At 35.9% G+C, this 24028-nt stretch overlaps 1 protein-coding gene across 2 annotated transcripts in view; it reads right to left on the bottom strand.

Moving 5' to 3' along the window:
* Positions 1-7195: 7195 nt before the first annotated feature.
* Positions 7196-24028, bottom strand: part of LOC145978812 (uncharacterized) — a 45304-nt gene continuing 28471 nt past the window's right edge. For both annotated transcript variants that reach the window (XM_083111631.1, XM_083111632.1), the window contains exon 5: positions 7196-22831. In XM_083111631.1, coding sequence (XP_082967757.1) covers positions 22442-22831 — 390 coding nt within the window. In that variant the 3' untranslated portion in view covers positions 7196-22441. The remainder of the gene's footprint in view (positions 22832-24028) is intronic.

Raw genomic sequence — 24028 nt, 5'->3', positions numbered from 1 at the left:
TCTACCAGCGCAGTGCATGTACTATGCATTTTTCTGAAACCAGATTGAAAGTGTGGTAGGAAACCTTGAATATGAGAAAGTATTTGTTCATAAATTACTTTTTCAAGTATTTTGGACATTGTGGATAGAATGCTAATAGGTCGTAGATCTTTTATTTCTGTGGGGTTGGATTTTTTAGGTATAGGTGTTACTTCGCATTTTTTCCACTCTTGGGGGAACCAACCTTTGGAAAGGGAAAGATTAATAATGTGCGTAAGAACTTCTAAGCAAAAAGGGATGCAATACTGTAAAACAGTTAGGTTTATGCCATCATAACCACACGCTTTTGATTTCATTTTGTTAAAAATTTTACGTACTTGTTCGCTACTTACTGGGGTAAAAAAGAACGTGTCATTGTTGGGTTGCTCAAGATACGTGTTAGTTTCATCAATCACCGCTGCATTGTTATCTGAGGGTGCACTCGGCTTAACAAAGAACTCGTTTACCGCATTTGGCCGAAATGTATCTGAGGAGAGCGCATTACTCTTTTTATTTGGTAAAAGTCCCTGGCTTCTGAGGTTAGACCATAAATTTTTAGCATTTTTTACATTCATATTTACCGTTTCGTTATAGTGCTTAAATTTTGCGTTTCTGACTGCTTTTTTGGCTCTGTTTCTGAAGTATTTGTACGATAGGAGAGCGTCTGGGTCTCCTGTATTTACATATCTCAGATGAAAGAAGTCACGCAACTTCCAGAATTCCCTTACTTGATTTGAAATCCAGGGGGCGGGAGGTTTGGTTACACGAATTTTTCGCTGGGGTGCATGCTTATCTATTAATCTGATAATGTTATCATTCAAGGCCTCCACCGCTGCATCTACGTGCTTGTTTCTTTCGATTTTACACCATTCCACATGTCCATGGTTTTGAAATTTCTAATTTTGATAATTTTTTTTAGGTTGTTTTGGTGCGTACAGGTCAAATATGGAGTATGCTATATGGTGATCTGTGATTCCAGGTAACTCGCTCTGCCCAATTTGCTTTACAATTAAATCTTGTGAGCAAACGATTAAATCAATTAATGACTTTGACGTCGCTGTCACTCTGGTTGGCTTGGTAATTAATTGTTTCCCGTGAACTTCCTTGATTATACTCTGAAGGAGTCTAGTACTGCTTTCGTTTTTTCTTAACATGTTGATATTCCAGTCGCCTAACGCAATGAAGTAATCGTAATTTAAGTATAGGTGTTGGAGGATATCTGCTACGTGACTGATGTGAGTATAGCTGACATTTGGTGGTTTACATGCTACCATAAGTCCAATTTTTTTCCTATCGATAGTTAGTTCGATTACAAGGTACTCTACGCCAATATCATTATTAACGAACCCGTCTAAAAGTTTCCATTTAAGCGATTTAGATATGTATAAGCACACACCCCCTCTAGATTTGTTTAATCTATCTTGTCGAACTAATGTGTAATTTTCGATGTCTACTATATTATTACTAACATTCGGTTTTAACCAGTTTTCTGTAATGGCTATCAGGTCAAAGTTTAAGTTCGATATCATTTCTTTAAATTCATCTATGGAGTTGAGTAAACCTTCAATATTTAGATGACATAATTTAAAGCCATTTTCAGATCTATTTATTTCAGCTTCGAGCTGTTCCTTTATATAGTAATTGCTGTGGCGGATATTAATGGGCGACTCATCAAAGTAACTGGAGTGAATTCTGATTGGGATTGGCGTTTCTGCACCATTGACTACATTGGTAGAGTCATTTATATTTATCGTTTCCTCCACTGTTGGTCATGAAATATATATTCTGTCCCGAGTGTGAATTGCATATGGCAATAACAATGAAAATGTGCATACGCATAACACTTAATTCAAAAAAACAGGTGCTAGTTATCATAGTGACTTATTACTACAATCAATTTATTAAAAATGTAAAAAATAAATGAAAAATTTAAGAATAAAAAAGTAAAAATTAGTATAAAAATGTGAATACTGACACAAAAGAAGAAAAATGAAAAAAAATTAAAATATTTGTTGATTAACTAAAAATGGGAGAAATATAGATTTTTGAGCTTGCCGATATATTCTGGCATGAGTTGGAATACTAGCTGAGGGTTGTTTACATTTATATAACAGTCTATTATGCGACAGGTTTGTATGGTTCGGCGCGGAATGTTCTCCTGCATTCCCCTCCCCTCTACTTTTGACTGGTCACCGTTGCCCGTACGTCATTGATGGGGAAGCAGTTCCAAAAATAAACACAACCACCGTTAGGAGGGGAGTGTGGCGGGACAGTGTTACTTTCTGCTGAACTTTGCGATGTCCTCCGGGTCACTAATCCTAACCACGTTTCCGTTGGTTGTCCATACTCCTTCGAATGTTTTACTAAGCCTTACCTTGTGAAAAAGGTCCAAATTTGCTTTTGTGAGGTTTTCAGTTATGAAAATACCTGTCCCTGTAGCCTCGAGGTTCTTCTTGTTCTTGTAGACCACGTCTCTCTGGGCGTAGGTGACAAAGCGCGCAATGATCGGCCGGGGTTTACCATCACGTCGCGGTGCTCCCAGTCGGTGAACACGATGAAACACATTTTGTGGCACATTCACTTTCACCTGCTCATTGATGATTTTTGAAGCAATCACTTCACACTTTTCACCCTCACTTTCATGCCATGAAAAACAAGGTTCAGGCGACGGTCATATTGTTCCAGGGAATTCAGATCCTTTCGCAATTGCTTCACTTGCTTGTCTAGCTCAGAGATTTTCCTCTCGAGATCGTTTTTTACTTCTTGAATGGCATCCTCCACGGCAGATTTAATTGCAGTGGTCAGCGCTGGTTTAATTTATTTCAACACCGCATCACTTCAAATGCCAGGGCGATGCGTCTGTCCAGGTCTCCGAACTGTTGGTTCAGTTCCTTCGCTATGGCTGTCGAGATGGAGTTTTCAATCCGTTGCCACTCAGCTTTGCTGATTCCCATTTTTCGGGCAATACTGCTCTTAACAATTAAAAAAATTACGACAGAGTAAGTACTTTTGCTGCAGTATCCCCTCCTCCGTACAAGCTCGAGTTGGGTAGACAGACCCTCTTTACATGCGGTTCACAGCGGGCGACTCAAGAGGAAAGAGAGAGCTATTCAAAGTAGTAGGGAATTGATCTTTCGAACTTTTCAAATTATTATCCACCTACTCCAATTAACATAATGGAAAAAAATATTTTGCAGTGAAGAGAATGCTCGACACAAATGTTCATCATTCTATATTCTGAATCACAAGGGGCTAGGGACAGCTGTAGCAAACTGGAGATGCTAAAAGCACCAAACCTGGCCTGCCAAACCTAACCAATCATATTAATCAACCGTTCCATGTACAAGGTACATTTTCTGAATGACTACAATTTCATCACATAATGAATAACCAAACATAATGTAAAGAACCGTACTACACATGTATGATTCATTAAGAAAACAGCTTAATCCTAAGCTGTTTCTGGTAATGTAGTTTTGTGCATGAACATTGTAAAAGTATGCATATTTGTTTGTAAAACACACTACCACGCATTCGGAAATTATTCTTTGCACGGTACATTTGTACAAGTGGTGAGGATACTGTCTAACAGTGTACTTGTCCTTCTTTTTACCATTTATGATAAATCAAATATAAAATATCAGATTATATATATATTTTTTCTTTAAAAAATATTTGTACGAAACAAAAACACAACCATTCAGAAACGTCCCTTGTACATATGCATGAACGGCAAGCATACTGGTAAATATTTTACGTGCCTTCTTTTTTTGTCAGTGATTATTTGGAAACAGTAGATTTCTTGTTTGCAATGCCACATTCACATCAATGCCAAAAGAAGTGACTTGCAATATTTACATATTATTTAATTGCCATGGCACAGTAAGTTAAGTTATGCATGGTGTACATTTCGTGAAATGTTCTCTTTTGTTGAGGAAAATTATTATAGCAAACACACGTTCATTTCCACCTTTAGGCCTCTTTTGAAATGCCATTTTAATACACTGCCCTCCAGAAATTAAGCAACAACAAGAAAATGTGAGGTAAAAGAGAAAACAGTTGGAGAAAAGAGAAGAAGAGTGGTGGGCACGCTGAAAGAAAGCAACGAATGCGTTAGGGATTATATCCCTTATTAGTGTCAGACAACGGTCACTTTCGTTACAAATAAAATATGTACACCCTCCGGCCTTGTGTTTGATTCTATTGGATGATCACCATTTGTTGCTTAATTTATGGAGAGCAGTGTATAATTAAATTTATCAAACTTCAAACAGATTATCCTAACCTAGAACAGTAGTTTTTATTTATATATTTATGATCTTGTATTGGCAGTCGGTAGGCACTCATTTAAATCTAACTTACGAAATTACAATGTAACTGTTAATCCTAATACATAACATTTTCGGTGTGCGGACGTAAATACTTAACTAACATTCATTTCTTAAATATATATTTATGTGTTACACATTACTTTATTTATTGTTGTTCCTGGGATTTCATACAAAAAGCCCAAATTCGCTTACGCACAATCTACTGTCCACAGTGTAACCAATGAAAACGTTGCATTTCTCGTATCAAAGTATGAAAATAGCAAGGCATCGAAGCAAAATGTCTCTAACATGTCGTTAGTTAACGGGCCTATAAAATCACTTCAGCGAACATTAAAAGTTTAACAGGCTGCTAAGATTTTAGTGATGCATTAACTATCAACTCGTTAAGAACGTTTTAAAGATGGTTGAGCGAACCGGGCACTAGAGTTGGCTACTCCCCCCCTCCAAATTTAATTCAGAATCCCCGCAGAACCCACGTATTAATTAAGGCCAATATACAAGTATAAGGGCTGGTTTACATTGGTCAAGTAGAAGGGAGAGTAGCTGGAGAGAGTAGAGCTACTCTCCACGTGTAAACAACTGGGGAGAGCACTGGAGCTAGCACTCGCTCCAGTAGTCAGGACAGTCGAGTGGCTGTCCATGGAGGACAGCGACTCAACCGAGTTGCTTCTTCTCCCATCGATTCTTTCACTCATGCGTAAACTCTACAGACCACTCGGTCAATGTAAACGCGCTTTCTGAGGACAGTATAGAGTCGGTGTTGTGTTGTGCGAGTGTCCGTGGAATTTGTGTCGATTATAGGAACAAACAAAATAAACTACGGTTATATGAAGAGATTTGGCATAGGAGAATTAAAAATAAGGAATTTACGTTCAACCAAGAATGATCGAAAATAGAAAAATCAAAGAAATCAGTTTTCTTTCCAGACATGTCCACGTGAATTATTGTATTCATTTTTTGTGAAAAAAGTGTGTAAACAGTTTCAGAACTTTTTTTTATTAAATCGACGACGACGTCGATGGGTTCATTCTGTGAAAAGAGCACCAAGCAGCTGCAGCTACTGGAGCCGAGTAGAGAGTGTGTAAACAGATACTCGCCATAGAAGGGTCGAGTCGAGCAGACAGGCCAGTAACTCTCCCGCTCACTCGATCAATGTAAACCAGCCTTAAGAGTTGAATATTTCTCCCCCACCCCCTTTGATAATGTTCATAAACGCTTTCTTTTCTTCATCTAATGAATTAAATTTGGTGCATTTATGGTGTAAATTTTTTACATATATTTTGGAAAAATATATAAATGTTGAATTGTACATTATTTGAAGGCAAAAAATCACCCCAAAAAGTCTCGATGGCGCAGCCTGCACCATAAACCCCCCTTCTGGGCACCCCTGGTCAGAACAGAACCAATGTATTGGCAATGAACAAGACTGTTCAAGTGTTCTGTTATTGACTATTGGCGACAGTATTGCTTTGTCGTTTTAATGGAAAAACCCTCCACCGAGGAAGATATGCAGGGTCATTGAAAAAGGTATCCGTGATATCAGTTGTAAATTTTATGAGCAAAAAGCAAGCGATCTCTTTAAAATCAAGAAGCAACTGTATGTACAACAAGTGTACGAGTTTTATTTATCATTGTGTTGACCTTGAAATCGCTAGGAGCATGTGCAGACGCTATCGTGCCGCCTCTTTCACTAGTCAGTCATCTCACTGCAATAATGGCGAGTGTACAGCAGAAAGCACAGTGTGTGTTGTGGTATGCTGAATTCAAATCGATTGATACAGTGCAGCATCAGGCCCTGTCCGAAAGGTGCAAGACCATACTTTAAGCGAGCAACCTCCGAGTATGCTCTTGCAGTGCAGTCTTCAAGTCGTGGACTGGAAGTGAAAGTCTTTCGAATTGCACTTCGACTGCAGCGCAAAAATACAATCAGTAGATAAAACAGTGGCGAAGCTCCTATGAGTCTTTTGAGGCTTAGCCTACCCAAAATATGTTGAAATTAAAATGTTCTTGTACCCTGTAACAATCAAAGTTCGTTAAAACGAATTAAACTATGTAATCCGAACGTTTGGTTCCGCCGAAGCTTTCGGATGTCTCGTCAGTCAGGCCAGAAAGAGGAGCGCGCGTTCGGTCCAAACTGTGAGGCTTTTGACGAAAAGCCTCGCGGTAAAGGGCAGCTACAGCATGAGCTCTGTGTAGGTGGGAGAGGATAAGTGGAGGGGACTGCCGATTCGCTGGGTGAAAGCGTCTAGCCTCAGAATCAACCTGTTGTGCTTCTAGTATTCTTGTGCAAAGTGCGCTGCATTGTTGAATGTTAATTTACATCAAGTGCATGCGCATGTGTGTTTGTGTGTGTATGAAAGTAGAGTATTTTAAATAAAAATGTTACTAATCATTTTTTGTCATGTATTAAATTTCCTCATTGAGTCCCAAGGTATCACATATGATACCACTTGTGAAGTAACATTTTCCTTGTTGAATCCTCAGGTATCATATTTGATACCTCTTCTAAAAATATTGCTAAATTTAAGGGGGGGAAACACTGCAATATTATCTTTAGGTAGGTGGCAAATGTCCCAAAACTTCAAATTTGTGAAAATTTGACTAAAAATTTGGCTTCGGGACTGAAGGGGGTATTGGGCCCTTTGTTGCAACCTGTATATCCAGGCAGGGGACACAACCATCATAGTTGTCGCTAAACAAATATGAAGTGAGGATGGGGAGTAGATGAATTTTGCTGTAATACGTGAATGCAGACCAAGGAAGATGCTTGAATATTTTCTTTAAGAAAATAGATCTACATAAAGCAAAAACATTTTATTTGATAATAATTCATAATAAGAGCAAGATATATTACAACTATACTAATTTCCAAAATTAAAGCAACAAACTGAAATTCTTTCCTGTGTGTCCATTTGACCACATAATATGATCAGGTGATAGTAATATTTATGATGTCACAGACAACTGGTTTAAGATAGAAAATAAACTAACCTTAATGTGTCAGGATTTATCAACAAAAAAATCACGATAGCAACAGGTTAAACTTGGCAAATTTATCAAAAAAAAATCACACGAGGAAAGGATTTCTGTTTGTTGCTTTAATTTTGGACACTAGTGTACAAACAAGATACACATATATACAAAATTCACCACAAAAATGCCAACTTGATACAACACAACAAAGCATGAATGGTAAATCTTCATGCAACGGTCTGTAAAGCTACACTGTTATTAGAAAATTACAGTTACAAACAGTATTTCAAATTCGTGTTTTCCAACAAAGAACTCTACAAAATAGTCATCTGTATTTGGCACATATTAACACACAAATGAATTAAAGACCTATTGTTACTGAATTGAAATTAAACATAGTTTGCAGGACAATCATCTTCATAAGGAATGCATTTTGTGGAATAAACATTTCTAATTATTATCTACACAATTTTATTTTCCAACATAATTACTCATCATGAGTTCAGATTTCTCAATTCAGAAGCAAGTGCAAAGTTTTTATTTTGCACAGTACACAGTAGCTCAGGGATTAGATTTCGTAAAAAGCAACTCTATCTGGTTCCAATACAATGTAATATTACTTAAAACAAATCATCAGCCATTGATTGAAATATATTTCTTGCAACAAGTAATAACAACTGGCTACCAAAACTTCGATTCCTCATGTTTGAATTTTAGAATACTAATACCAATGCCAAGTATCCCTAATGTAAATCATGTTTTACTCCTCGGAACTCCTCAATTTACCCCCTGGTGGTGTTTGAAGGAAGGTACATCCAGCAGATATTGTAGGCCCAATTTTCTTTTGTATTTTATTTATTTATTTAACAAATGATTCTGAATACAAAATCGGCCATTTTACGTTGGAATGTTTTAACATGAAAAAATAACAACATAAAGTAATACTACTGTACATGCTGTTAAGTGACTTACGAATTTTTACACAGCAGTCTTCTACAACATGCCTGATTTTCAAAAATGTCTATTTGGCTTGGCTGGATAGTTTGTGGGGCAGGATCTGGTTGAGGCGGAATGTAGGCTTTGGACAAGCAAAAACTTGAGTGCTTTATTAGTGCAATGTGGCACTCAAAAGTGTATTTCCTGGAGTTTGCGATCACCTATAATGTTACCATTAGATATTTTATGTAGGAATATGACGTGTTTTACAAGTTTCGATCTCTTGTGAGGAATGTGGATATTTAAGGAAGGATCCAGACCAAAGCAACATATGCTGATTGGGAACAAGTCAATCAACAGCAATGTTTCACACCATAGCAGCATAAGAAGCCACACAAGCTTGCGTTCCATTGGTGAAACCCTCAAACAACACACAGCACGTGTCGTTTGTAACTTTGGTGTGAAATCTCCCAAACAGTTTCAGAACTTTTGAAAAAGTTAAACGTTATCAATATGGAGAGAACATAATCTACCAAATTGATTTAACCTAGTGAGTGCAAGCCCAGAACAAATAGTTTTTATTCATCTCTCCTTTGTTATCAGCATATGCATGCTCATATAATGTATGGAGGAGTTATGTAACATATTTCTTTGCAAGATTCCCACTCTGAAAAAACTAAATCACTGAATTAAATGTTATTTCTTACCAAAACAAAAAATCATTATATCTCAATTACAAATAGAGCCCTGCAAGGAATATTTTCCACTAGTATTGTAAACAAGACATCTCCGAATATTGGATTTTTCAACTCATGTGGAATATTTCTAATCACATGGATTTTCGACAGCTGAAAATGACAAAATAATAATAATAATTTCCTTCATAACCCACAGTAAGAAGTGCGCTGAGACAATACAATAATAGTTACACACATATATAGAAACCTTTCAACATTGCGATGTGACCAAATAAATTCCAACATATTATCACAATCAGCAGTTGATAAATGCAGTCACAACGTGATTAACTACGATTATTTTACATAGGGAAAGTCCTGCAACTACGAAATCATAATTATTTGATTTTAACAACCTGACATTTCTTTAACTTATTTTTTTGGAATGATAAGTAACAATGTACATATATTTTATAAACAATAACACTTGTGTTTTATTGGTGTTTCTAACATTCATTTTGAATATAATATTTTTACGGAGAAACTAGTACTCACTTTATCCGCGAAACTGTTTTTTTCTTTTTTGTTCTATTAATTTCAGTGGCCACTGCCACCATCCTTGTTGGAACTTGTACTGTTGCTTGACGTGTTTCTATTGTTTGTAGTTCTCTGCCTGCCACTACACACGCTGTTGTCAACTGTACGTCTGCTATTTCCTGGCGTTAACTGTCGTAGTAGGGGAATTCACGTGTGGTGTGCCGTGGGCAGTGTGCTCGACTTGTACCTTTTGTATTTTATGGCTATTGTATTTCATGTGTTTAGCAAGACCAGTAGCGAGTTGGGCTTTTCAACACTGTATTGTATTCTTGATTCTTGAAAAAGATGTAACATGCCCTACGTGTCTGGCATCAAAATATTATCCTCTCACAAAGACCTAGGCATTGTTTTTGACCAAAAGATCATATTTGAGGAACATATCAAAGGCGGAACAAAAAGGGTCAAGCATATCCTAGTTTTACAATATCATTTTACTGGAATTGCTGTGTTAGCGATCACCTTATACTTCAAGTTATTCATTTCCCCAATAATAGAATACTGCTCTCCTGTCTGGATGTCCCCTCAGCTCTCTAGAATTAATAGGCCTTTCACTTTTTCCTAGCTGTAGTTCGTGACAGGGTTCCCTCATTATGCAATTTTTCCCCACAGCATCTCTTGTCCTTTCTAAACTACCAGCACCTTTGCTCAATTTCAATTATCTGCACAAAACTGTCAATGGCAAAATCCACTGCAAGATGCTCCTTCAGGAATTCCAGGAATTCCGTCTATGGGACACGCAGGTTTGGGTCTCCTGGAGAAAGTATAACAACTTTTCTCCTCATATTTTGGCCTGTGTATGGGACCGGTGGCCACCCACCATTGTGAGGAATTTGGGGAACTACGAATGAGTAGCACAACCCGGTCACAGAAAACCTACAATGTCGACTGGGGGTTCGTCATCCTGACCACACGTCACCCCATAACTGGTTGGATAAACTTCCACTTCAGCTCAGTGAGTGAGTAGGATCAGGTGGGAGCAAGGCTGGCAGTCGGTAGGTAGACCCGGGCCCTCAATGGGCTGTTTCCTATGCACATAGCGCACAACAGAAACCAGTTTCACACAGGAAAAACTACACTGACCTCCCATTAAGTGTTGATGTATTTTCCATAGGGTATGCCTTTCGGTCTTCCATCAGAACAATTACTGGTTAATATATCACATAGTGCAACCTTTGACTATTTCTTTTGTGATATTTTGTTACTTTTAAATGTGTTGTTTTCATTGTTCACATTTTCAGCGTAAAATGGGCATTCGTTCTGTATCTGAAATTTTCTCAATAAGTACAGAAATAAATATTGAGTAAATTTTAAAATTTCAGCCAATGACATTAGTTTTTAAGATGAATTTGGATATACAGTCAATTTGAAAAGATTTAAAATCAGAAACTACATAAAAAACAAGAACTAGCCCATCATCAGTTTAACATCTGAGTAATCACCCTTGTTACTACTCACTTGATCAAACAATCAAAATATTGTGTAATATATGTGCAAGAAACATCAATAAAACAATGTATGTGTTACAATGTATTCATTAAATCATTGACACAATGCATAACAACGCTTTAACTAAATGTGTGCACAGAAAGACAGTTACACACAGCAAGTTTTAATTTATTTGCAGTAGCTTGAACAAATCAATCACAGAACATTGTTGTAACCATTATAATAAAATCAGTTACTATTCATACACTTTAACTACTTCCAGGGTGGTATTTGATGGGGGATTTCCCCCTCTGGGTACCTCTGTCCCCCCTTCTGCTTGATAAATTTCATCCATGGGGGGGGGGATGTTATATGGCATAAAATCATTATCTCATGCTGTCCCTAGACAGTCATTAGAATTTCCCTCACTGGAAATTTCTTAAATACCACAGGGACTACTTCTAAAACTAGTCATTATACTTACTGAAAGTTATACGCAATTAAAATTTCAGAAACTATTATTGGTCAAATGTTATGTACCCATATATCTGTGGTTGATGCAGTAACTACATGGACTACATGCAAGATTGTAACTCTTTTACATTATATACAAATTATATGAGTATAAAGAAATCTTTGGTTTAATTACACCTTGATTCATTTATAATTATGTGATCTTCAAAACCAACTCTCTGGATCAAAATTACAAAAAACAAATATGAGGAATGGACCAATATGATTTTTATTTTTTTTTTGCCAATATTAATAAAGTACGAATATGAAATTTACTGATACCAATAACCCATATTCTATCGATCCAATATAAAACTGCAAACATTCCATGAAGGCAGTGTCTAGTTAATTAATCCACATAAGCAGGTGACTGGAATAGCTTTTACCTTTGAAAATTCATCTGCATATTTTACATGTACTTAAAAAAAAAGGCATACAAATTATACGTTTTTATGAATTAAAATAAAATGGCATGATTCTGCACTACATACAGGCTATTTATAGAAACATTGGATCCATATAATTATCAGTAATATTACTGAGAACTGACGTACCTATATTAGCCAACACTGATAAGATGCCAATTAATCTGTCTCCTCCTCCGCAACCCTAACAAAATTCAAGAAAGCATTTGTTTTGATCCGCTGTAAGTTGCATTAATCATAAAACTGAGCTTGTAAGGATTCAATACATTTCACTGTTTATAACGGTCCACAAAGATAGGTGTAACGTATTGAAATGTTGAGTAATTAAATAAGTTTGGTCACTACATCATGTTTCTTCATTAGTTCTAACACAGAGATTGAGCACTTTTTATGTCTAATACTGTAGTACATTTGATTCTTCCAAGTTACCTTTGTAGCTCACTATGTTTTTAGTTTTTCTAGAACAACTATAAATAGTGGTGCACTTAAGCACAAGTTTCAACGAGGATGGTGGTAGTGGCTACCAAAACAAATGAAAAAAAATCAGATTTGTGGATGAGTGAGTGCCTCCTTTCACAGCATTAAAAAGAGAGGAACGTTGAGCTGGAGGTCTCCGTTTTTCACAAAAAAAACAACATATTATCATGATGGATGCAGTAAACGCAGTTTAAGAATTACTCACATGAAATTTTGTATTACCGCATTGCACAATTTAATGGATATTTCCCATTAATTTCAAAGACACTCTGTCTTCATTCACTAAGGATATGGCGTCACCCTTAGTGAATGAAGACAGAGTGTCTTCGAAATTCATCGGAAATATCCATTAAATTGTGCAATGTGGAAATACGAAATTTCACGTGAGTAACACATATTATCAGTTTCAAAATTTAGTATGGTTACTTCATGTTTATAATAATTTCCTAAAACTGAGAATGCTTATTTAGAAAAGAAATATAATAATAATAATAGGACGTGACGTAACGGCCTGTGAGGGCCAGCGCCTGCCTACAGACTGCCAGCCTCACTTCCGACTGCTGAGGGGGGATAATCCAACCAGTTACAGGTTGATATGTGGTCAGAACGATGAACCTCCAGTCTTTGTTATACGTTTTCATGATGGAGTTACACTTCACACTCGTAGCTTCCCAATTTCCTCATGATGGTGAGTGGCCACCTGGTCCCATACACAGGCCGAAATCTCTGGAGAAAAGTTGTGATGCTTCCCCAATGAGACTCAAACACGTCCCATAGCGGGAGTCCAAAACTTGCACCTTACGGGACATGGTACAAATGTAATTATTGGAAAATAATTCCCTACTTACATTATGTAACTTCTCAACTACGCAATGTTTGGTTGTTTGGCATTAGGTATAAAAATGTTACATGCTTAAAGAACATAACACCAAAAAAAAAAAAGAGGATAATTCCTGTAAGCTAGGAAGGTAACTCATGGATCATTTCATCAAATAACAAATTTTGCTCCTCCTATTAAAAATGCAAAATTCTGTAAATGAAATCAAAGACTTATTGTCAATGCAATTCTACATTCAGGTTTCAAGTTGTAAAGATTATGTGCTATTGCAACTGTTACAGCTAACGTAATACCAAATTTCCTGATATCCTGCTTGAAATTCATAGCTTCTCAACATATAGAGGTTGCTTTCAAATAATTAAAAAGAATGGCAACTTCCATGTAACATCAATTACATCGTAAACTCCATGGAAGACAACATGTTTCACAGACAAGAACAAGTACACCAAACAGTCAGAAACCATTAAATGTTTACATCCATAACAACAAACGGAGGCACGTTGCAGTATCCCCAACACACCAATACTCGTCACAATTATATTCGTGAAACAATATACATTGAGCAATTGTGCAAAATCCCAAACAAGAAAAACATTAACAATATATTTACAAAACAGAGCTCTGGAGCCTGGAATATTTTCAACAGTAAATAAGTGAATGACAGCACCATTACCAGTGCAATATATTCACGTAGAACATTTGAAGACAATATTGTAGATATTCGGCACAAAAATATTACATTATGCTTTGGTACACATAATAAAGAAATACTGTGCAGACTAGACATATGAACTGCTAGCATATTAACATCATCTATTAAGTAAACATAAATCAAAATACACATGTGGTACAACATAAATGCATGAATTTGTATAATTCAGTCTGTATAATTCAGTCTGGAACTGAAAAATACTAACATGTCAACTGAAGAGTGCTCCACAAGAATATCTAATTTCAATTGTTGGTTCATTGGATTTTTGTTTTGAGTCCACTTTATGTACAAATAGGCTAATTGGGCCTGGACCTGTTTAAAGTGGGATCCAAACCACTATGTGCCTCCACTGGGTAAATTTTGGTTGTTGTGTAGGAAAAGTTAATTGTATTGACAGAGTTCAACTTTGAAATTCCTAACAGGTGGGCTGCTTTTTGGGCAAGTTTGCGGTATGGGAGGGATGTATGTATGGGTCAACATGGAGACAATGCAGCAGGTGGAGGGATTCACTACTTGTTGCACAACACAAGTCTATAGCTAGTTGCACAACACAAGTCTATAGCTAGAACTTAACTTTGAGGAAGGGAGAGGCATGTTTAATTTCAGATGTGTCAAGAGTGGAAAATGAATATTATGCTTAATCTGGAATTTGCATGCTATATTATTTTATGCATTACATGTTTACTTGAAGTATTATATTTGCTAAATTCATATTATTCTCTTTCAAACCTACATCTTATTTGTACATATTACACAGCCATTTCTTTACCTCTGGCGGTATGCAATAGTACACCACGTCTGCCCTTTTCTTTCATATTGTAATGGTAGAACCAGTACATGATCCTTTTCTTTATTAAATGTTGGTATATGCTCATTATTATTATTTTTCATGGGTTGGTGAAGGTAATATTTGTTAGTCAGTTTCTAATGTAACCTGCTACAGAGCTGGCCTACATGTCTGGGAAAGCCAGTCGCTCAGAAAGCGGGTAGTTTAAAAACTTGTCCTTTCAAAACCCGGAGGGGTGAAAAAGATGTCGTTTACCGTTTCTTTTTTCGAATCGCCTATATAAGGGATTCTATTGAGTAGTGGGGATTGACATCTTTTCGTTGCTTGGGCAAGAGGAGAGACCTTGGAAGTTCTCTCGATGCCGGTAGTGGCTGTGGCTAGTCTAAGAGGGCTAACGGTCACGAGTCAACCATTCTCATGGAGATAGTACTGATGGTCTCGGCCAACGTACAAATCTCGGTTGCACCCAAGTTTTAATTTTATATTAAAGAAACTGCATTTTTAGTAGTGGCTGTGGCTAGTCTAGAGGTCTAGCGGTAACAGGGTAAACATATTTAAATAGAGATAGTTCTGATGGTCGAGGCCAACGAACGAACCTCTATTCTATGTATATATATATATACAGTATGTAACATTGTTATTCGTACACATAGAATTTCCGAGGAAAAAATGTCATATCTACTAGTAAATATAATAATTTTCATATGTACCTGGGAATTAATGTTAATGAAGGTTTCACCAACAAATGCCAATAAAAATGTATGTTCAAAGTGTATAAACAGAGCATATAATTTGTGTGAAAAGAGAAAAACACGCTGTTTCATGCAACATTGTTATTCGTACAGGCAAGAGTTTCAATCTTCCTCACATACAGCGCCACCGCTATTCGGGCGATTTCGTGCAGTTTGCAACTTCGTAACAAGTTTGAACACGCAGGTGCGCTCCCCGTCAGACGGAATGCTGTCGTAGGTGTTGTTGTAGGTCTATCGTCTATCTATCAGCGTGTTCGAAATGTATTATAAATTTGGCCCTTAGAGGTTATTCGTTAAGAAACATTGGACAAACAGTCAATAGATCACACTCCACAGTTCAATACATAGTAAATAAATTTAGAGAGGAAGGTTCAACACAGAATGTGCCGAGAAAACCAAAAGAGAGACGGTTGAATAAACGTGATGAACGCTTTATTTTAAAAAGAGTGCGAGAAAACCCTCAGTGTTCCTCAGTTACGACCGTTAGTAGAAAATGTTGCTGGCAAGATGATGTCCGACGTGCCTTGTGGAAGCATGGATATCATGGCATAATGCCACGAAAGAGGCCGTATATAAATAAGGTGAATCGCAGGAATAGACTTTCATTCGCGAAAGAGCACATCCACAAGGACCAGGAATTTTAGGATAGTGTCATATGGTCAGACGAGTCCAAGATTAATATATACGGGTAAGATGGGATAAATAGAGTCTGGAGAAAATCAAATAAAGACAATGATCACATTAACACAGTTCCAACAGTTAAACATGGTGGTGGGTCATTAATGATTTGGGGCTGTATGACGTACAAAGGTGTTGGTACCATCCAGTTTATTGATGGTATCATGGATTCATATGTCTATTTGGACATATTGAAGAACAATGTAAAGCAGAGTGCCCAAAATATGGACATTCCGCCTATCTACAGATTCCAACAAGACAATGACAGTAAGCATAAGGCGCGAGTTAACATGAATTGGCTAATATGGAATGTGCCCAAACTACTACAAACACCAGCTCAAAGTCCAGACTTAAATCCCATTGAGCATTTATGGGCAATTTTGAAGAGGCGAGTCCATAAAGCAGGCGTTAAGTCCAAACAAGAGTTGAAAACTGTTGTGCAAGCCGAGTGAAATAAAATAAGCTCTGAAACATGCCGGAAACTGGTTAATTCTATGAAGAACAGGTGTCAAGCAGTAATTAAAGCCAAAGGATACGCATCAAAGTATTAGAACTGCCAGTCAATTTGCTCTGAATATACTTTTTTCTTTTATATTATTAAGTGTACGAATAGAAAAGTTGTACAAAAAATGGCATGTTTCTCTTTCAGTTTCATTTAATTTATTATTGTCATTGGTTATACAGAATTTGGGTAAGATTTTATGTTCCTAATGATATTAGTTATTGAATTGTAAAGAAACAATTTCAAAAGAGTGTATTTCCTTTCAGATATTAAAGCATTTTCTTTGAAAATCCCTGTGTACGAATAAGAATGTTACATACTGTATATATACATTTCAAGAATATGTCACTTCAATTAATTTGGATCATTTGTTGCATTTGTAATTCATTTGTACATATTTAAACAAGAATTAAATAGTCTCTTTATATCTTTTAAATCTGAACATCCGAGCGAGCTTTCATTCATGAGAAAAGAGACTTTCCCGTATATCCATGGTACAGAAAAATAACTCAAAATTGTATGGTAGTTATTGTAAGATGTGTTATTTCGAATGAACCATATTGTTAGTTTATTATGTTTTTGCATCTTATTCACCTGTGGCAGTAACTGAACACGAAACAGGTAGAGCCAAGGCAGGTTACTGTTTAACACGGAAAAGGAAGCAAAACAATATCTCAGAATAAAATCTAATAATCAAATATGTTAATGAAAGAAATATGGATATATATGAACATACCACATTTTCTTTCAGCTCGATTGATTAACTTAGCATGATCATTACTTGTGTAACCACAGCAAACCAACTTATGTAGTTATGTAGAGTACTGGAACCTTTTTGCCTACAAACGAAGCACTACATAAAATATTTAATAAATAGTGAAGTAATTAAAAATATAATAAGATTTCCCTAAAATACAAGGGTTGCGGCATAAATCATGGCAACTACTTTATTTTTCACTAGAATGCAGGTCCTGCATGAAAATCTGAAATATACAAATGGAAAGGAGCAGTGGGTGCGGTACTGTGGAATATACGAACAATGCAGATGTTTACCAGGTGTAGGACAGGAAAGCAAACAAAACATCCTTAACGATAGCATCATGCCACATGTGTTTACAAGTCAGAAAGCATACAAGCTTTACAGGAACAAAACAGGCCCATACTACAGGAGGACACTATGCCCCACAGCTTCCCTGTGGCCTTTTCTGTCATTTCTCCCCCGAAGAACAGCCATTTTTGATACACGAACTATGTTCACCTTGTGGCACAGTGGTTGACTCGACAATGAATTACCACTGGCCTCTGTATGATAACCATTCATCACATTGCCATCTAGTGACATGTGCACATATGTTCTCCAAGACATACGATCATATTGTGGTGCAAGTTTAACTTTGAGAAAAACATAGTTGCAATGTATTTTTTCCACACTCACTGCTACAAAAAGTTTTCATTATTAAAAAAAAAAACTCTTACTTTATCTGCCATTGATATAAATGCAACTGTTAACAAGAAAACAAAGAAATCTAGAAAAATATGAGTTGGAAAGACGTAAACAAATGAAATCTTGGGATGCTAGTCATGGATCTAGTCCAGTAGTGCTCTCAATTATAGTGCCACTACAGAAGGAACAGGTGGTGTTGAGCTTTGCAACGTTGAAATGTATTGTCCATGTGTAACAGGAGTTCAGGCAAGCATTTAAATTTGATACACAAACTCCTTTAAAAGGATTATGAAATTGCATGTAACATTTTTAGCCAATGGAAGTTTATTTAAAAAGTATGGTGGTGAACAGAAAGTTATCAGGAAGAGACAATGGAAAATGACAGGGAGTCCTCATGTCAACTTTGCAACTATTGGAACAAGTGTGGTTTGACTGAATGGAACTCTCTTGACTGGGACTGTTATTTCATTATATCTTGAGCCATTAGCTTTTCACAGCGTAATGAAATTAGATAAATTCAAGTGGAACACTCTGTATATTGGAACATAATATACACCATTACCTATTTATACAAAATATAAATTACATACCACTTCTGTCAGACTACCATAATCAATTTTCTAATCAGAGTGGGTAAAATATTTTTAGCCTACTTAAATTACAGGATTTTCAATAATCAAAAAGTTACTTATGAAAAGAAATGTGTGTATTTTATTTTCAAACCACAGTGAAACCCAAAGTACTACATTCAACCTGATAACCATTAGAAATATACAGGATATCTCCAAAGTCACTACATTTTCTACATTTCCACGTTGATTTCAAATGATACTGATGTTCATCAATAGCTAATTGTCTCAGATTTTACCACAATTAATTTGCATATCATTCTCAAATATTTCTCAACCACCTACTTAAGTGCATTATAATTCTGAAGAACATAAGGACCTATTTATGGTGCCACCCACACCCAAAACCTCTCGGATATTTCAAAATATGAAAAATTACATATGCTTAGAATTCCTTCTAGAGCACTGGCGTGAATCTTCCTGTAGTTTGATTCCACTGTTGTCTAGATATTATCAAAAGTTTAATAGACTTACGTAATCACGAAACTTTTGATAATATCTAGACAACAGTGAAAGAAAACTACACAAAAATTCACGTCTAGAAAGAATTCTACGCGTATGTAATTTTTCATTGGAATATCACAGCAGATCATTGCATACTTTGGACAGAATGGACGTTTCTCTATTTGCGGGTATTATATTTCATATATATTGGTTGTGAATAAGTCTTCAAAACTTACTACTTCAAAAGCAGTAAATAGTACAACTAACATAGGTATACAGAGAAATTAATAATTTGAGAGGACAGTGTATGCTGATCACGTTCATAATATACATATGTATTACTGGCAAGCATGAATGCATCGCTGCATGCATATTCACAATAAAAATTCCGTTTTAAGGACTTGCGGCATCAAAATAATGCTTCCACGACCAAAATATAATTAAGAAAAGCAATTTGCTATGAACAGTTTCCATGTAACCAAATTTTTACCCAGCATCAAGAGAAAAACTCGGTAGCTACTTGAAAGCAATAACCTGTTGCCAGTCTTGAAATTCTGATAACAGAACAATGGTATTCGATGCTCTGACCATGCATTGCCCAATGAAACATTGCTTGGTTTCATTAAGCAATGGAGTTTAATTTTTGTTTGCCATGATGTCTTCTGAATGCTGTCAATATTTGCACATGTTGTACAGTGATGTGATGCAGGTGTATGTGTGTGCAGGATCAATGCTGGCCTCAGTGATGACAGATTTGGACTGATGGTTATGTGACACGCAAAACAAAATTAATGACCGGTTACAACAAATTAAGGCTGAAAAGAATCCTCCACATCTGATTAAAATAAAACGAGTTGGTCGACTCCAAAAATACAGTGAAACTTATGTCCGATCAGATAATCCATGTTTACAAGCACGTACACAACCCTGCAGGAACATGTTAGCATTAGAAATTAAGTGATCTAAAGTTCCAAACTATTTACTGCTGCTTCATATTGTGATTTTTATAAATGTTACGAAACAAACAGTGTTTCGGACACATGTTGTGGATACTAAAAGACGAGACTACCCAAGAAAATACTGGTACCAAGAATTACATGGCGGAACACGATGAAATATAAAAGAGTTGAATTGAGACTGGAATGAGAGGAACGCATGGAGAAAGAAAACAGATGTGCAAAGGATGCATGAAGATGGGTTAAATACTGCTCCAGCTGCTAAACTAACTCTAAACTCCACTCCATGGCACAACAGCCCTCTAAAGACCAGGGCCTGCCAGAGTGGTCAACGCATCGAGTCCCCTGGCCTCCATTTTCTGGCTTTTGAGACCGGAGCCCACTACTTCTTTTGAAGTAGCTCCCCAATTTTTCTCATGATACTGGGTCAATATCAAAATTTTGGAGGCTTCCATCGGAAATCGAACCTGGGATTGCTCGCACCAAAGGCAAGCACAAACCATTTGGTTACGCACCACCACTAAAATGAAGAAAACATAATTCCTCTTCAGTGCAAGTTGGGAAATTTCTCTAAGATACTGCAGCATATAATTCCCAATGCAATTCCAATACTTCATTGTATAAACTAATACACTATAAATCACTATTCAATGCACTTACGTAGCACATTCCAAAACCAGTGGAACAATGGACGTGAATGTACATTACAAATATATGATGTTACAAAAGTATACAGGATCAACAAGCACAATTACAGCCACAACGATGTGTAACTTTTATATAATAACACAATTATATTGTTATTAAATCCAACAATAAATGTTTCTTGGGGAAAAAATCAGTTTTAACTAATTCCCAGCCTATGCAATACAAAACTTCAATTTTGGCAGCAGCTGTAATATTTACATGAAAGTTAATATGCTTAACAAATCCTTCAGCCTAAGGAAAACTTTCAATATTTTTAATTATAGTAAAAATATGCTTATTTTCAATACTCACTATTTCCAAATGCTTCCCTACAATAGAACGCATGCATGCAAATGTACTTACAAACACACACTAACAGCAATAATTCTTAAAGACATTACTCTGGAGGAAAGAGAACGATATACACAAGTAGATGGTCTCTACAATACTAGGTACCCTGTATATTTATAAACTACATTAATCTTAGTCCTATCATCTACAATGAAGATGTATTCCTTATTAAATCATGCATACGTACAAAATATTACCATTCATATTAGTATTTTATGTCAGTTACACCACAATGATTCCAAAAAGTGCAATTATACTACACAAAACTTACTTAATAGTCTATATACAATTTATTTCTACATTTAACATTCCAAAATCTAAAAAAATGTAAGCTAAAACAGCCTGTTCAATCATCTGGCAGGATTGTAAGCAGCAGTTCTGTGATGTACAAAGAAATCGTAGCTAAAGGCACATTTTATTTTTGAAGGGAGCTGGATACTTGATAACAGTTTGTACTGAATTCATTATCAAACTGATGTTTCTGCATATTATGCCACTAATTACCTACCTACGAACGTCTTTAACGAATATATTTATATTAAAACATTTCCCCTTGGAATGTCATGACTCTGACCAATTACAAAGTGCTACATATTAATAATAATTCCACACAAATCCTGCTGTAAAACTATCAGAAAATAATAATAAATGTATACCATATTCAAATGTTTCAAATAAAATCACAGACAATAATATAATATGGACATCACAGTCAAAATAAAAAAATTAGTAGGAACAATTGTATATTCATATAATGCAAACAATTATTATCAAAAATGATTTAAGATAAAATAAAACCAATATAAGTAAAGTGTATGCAATTGCACAAATTATACATCATTTTAATGTATGGTAAGTTTTTTTGCCACTACCCAACCACGATGGTTCCTTGTTCCATAATAATACTTCATAAAATTCATTTTCAAGCATAATTCTAACAATATATTTTCTATATATTTTACACTATGCCTTTCTGATTATAGAGAGATCAGCCATTTACTTTTAGTTCATTAAATTTTCTCAATATTTACAAATAACTTTTGCCAAGAAAGTTATTGTTTAGTTTGGCAATTGTAATGTAGGCACAGTGTATATATTTTGTCTCATAAACTCTTAGCAGCATTCCTGCTAATGTGTAGTACTTTACCTCACTACCAACTGGTTGTGAGCAAGATAGATTTGGCAAGAGCTCTTCACGTCATCACTCAATACTGGAAGAATTATTGTGATTGCCCAGACAAAAATTTGAGAATTAAACATCAAATACGCCATTTTTGGAATGTAATACTTCAAGTTAATCGAGAATGTCTCAACTGCAGGAAGCTTTGATCAAGCCAGTGGTACTTACTGAACAATCCCAGACCAATGATTACGATCGGAAGACCAAGAAGAGAACAGATTAACTCGCCAGTCACGAGCGGGTGCCATTGAAGGCCATCTCTACTCGTGAAGAGCGACCACCATATCCCACTCAGCGGCAGTGCAACCGTCATGGTGGCAACGGTGAAAACAGATGATTCGGTCAAAACGAGGAACTTCATTGCAGACAAATAGAACAGGATATAGCTGAAAGCGAACGGCCACGCATAGAGAATTACGTTGCTGCAATCCTCATCTTGACTGAAATGGCAGGTGAATCCGGAACTTGTTAAATTCCAGAAAGAACTCCATGAAGAGCCCTACAAAAAAACAGAAGACGACATGTTTTAAAAAAATATATTTTCTTTTGATGCAGGGTGTCTGAAAAGTCTCGGAACCAAGACTGAACATACGTAGCTTTTGTACAAAAAGTGATAGAAACATGAACCTTGCATTGGGTATTAACTTTGTCCATGTGGATATTTTTTTAAATATTAAACAAAAATGATTCTCTACATGAACATTCAGTGTGGAAAAAAGTTACTAAGGTGCAAAAAAAGATACTGTACGTAGCAAAAAAAATGATAAAAGATTGCTGTGGAGTTTCTTGCAATAATTTTTGATGTGTATTGATGGTCTCTGTGAGTGATTATTGAATTGATAAAAGAACGATACATTTCTACACATTTCAAGAACTACAGATGATTTACGGAATTAGTTATGGCATATTCATAAAAACGTATGAACGTAAGTGAACTGGCAACATTGATCATGTCAGGGGGCATTGTCAGGTGTGCCTCACATATGGCAATGTTATTCAATCAATGCCCAGATGAAAGAAAGAAAGAGCTGAAATTTATTGTACAAAACGACTAAGGTGTAGGTAAGTTAGTATTTTTGTATGATAAAGTTACGAATGTTCAAAGTCTTGTATGTGCAACTTTTTAGGCACCCTGTACTATGACAAAAATCTAACAATTTATTAACTTTCAAGGACACTATTTAACATACATACATTAGATTAGATGACTTAAAAAATCTAAATACAGGACTTAAAAAATCTGTAAATAAAGACATTAAAACAATTACCTATAAATTTAATTTACTTATTACAATGCAAATGAATTTTAATAAATAATATAAAGCCTTTAAAGACATTAAAATATATTTCTCCCCCATCCCTTTTCCCACACATTTAGGGAAGTTTCATTAAAAGAAATACTGCCGATACATATCATTAAACTATTTCAAATTTTAATCTGTTATTTCTCAAGTGTGAGAGAAAATTCAGAACAACGTTTTCAGTTTGTTAAGATAATTTGAATTGCATATTTGTTTTCTGATTCTTTACTTGGAATGCCTTAGAAATAGAAGAGAAACTTTCATTTTCATTGTTAAAGTTAGAAAGATGTTTTCTGGCATCTGAAAGTGTGTTAATTCCAAGCCTCATGGTTTCACATTTCTTGGTTCGTTTACAGCAACAACCAGGAACAGACTCAAGAGATAGCAGTATGATG

This window comes from Lepisma saccharinum, chromosome 25, assembly GCF_977018435.1.
Source record: "Lepisma saccharinum chromosome 25, izLepSacc3.1, whole genome shotgun sequence".
NCBI classification, from domain to species: Eukaryota; Metazoa; Arthropoda; class Insecta; order Zygentoma; family Lepismatidae; genus Lepisma; species Lepisma saccharinum.
This window is presented reverse-complemented; position numbering and strand designations above follow the sequence as displayed.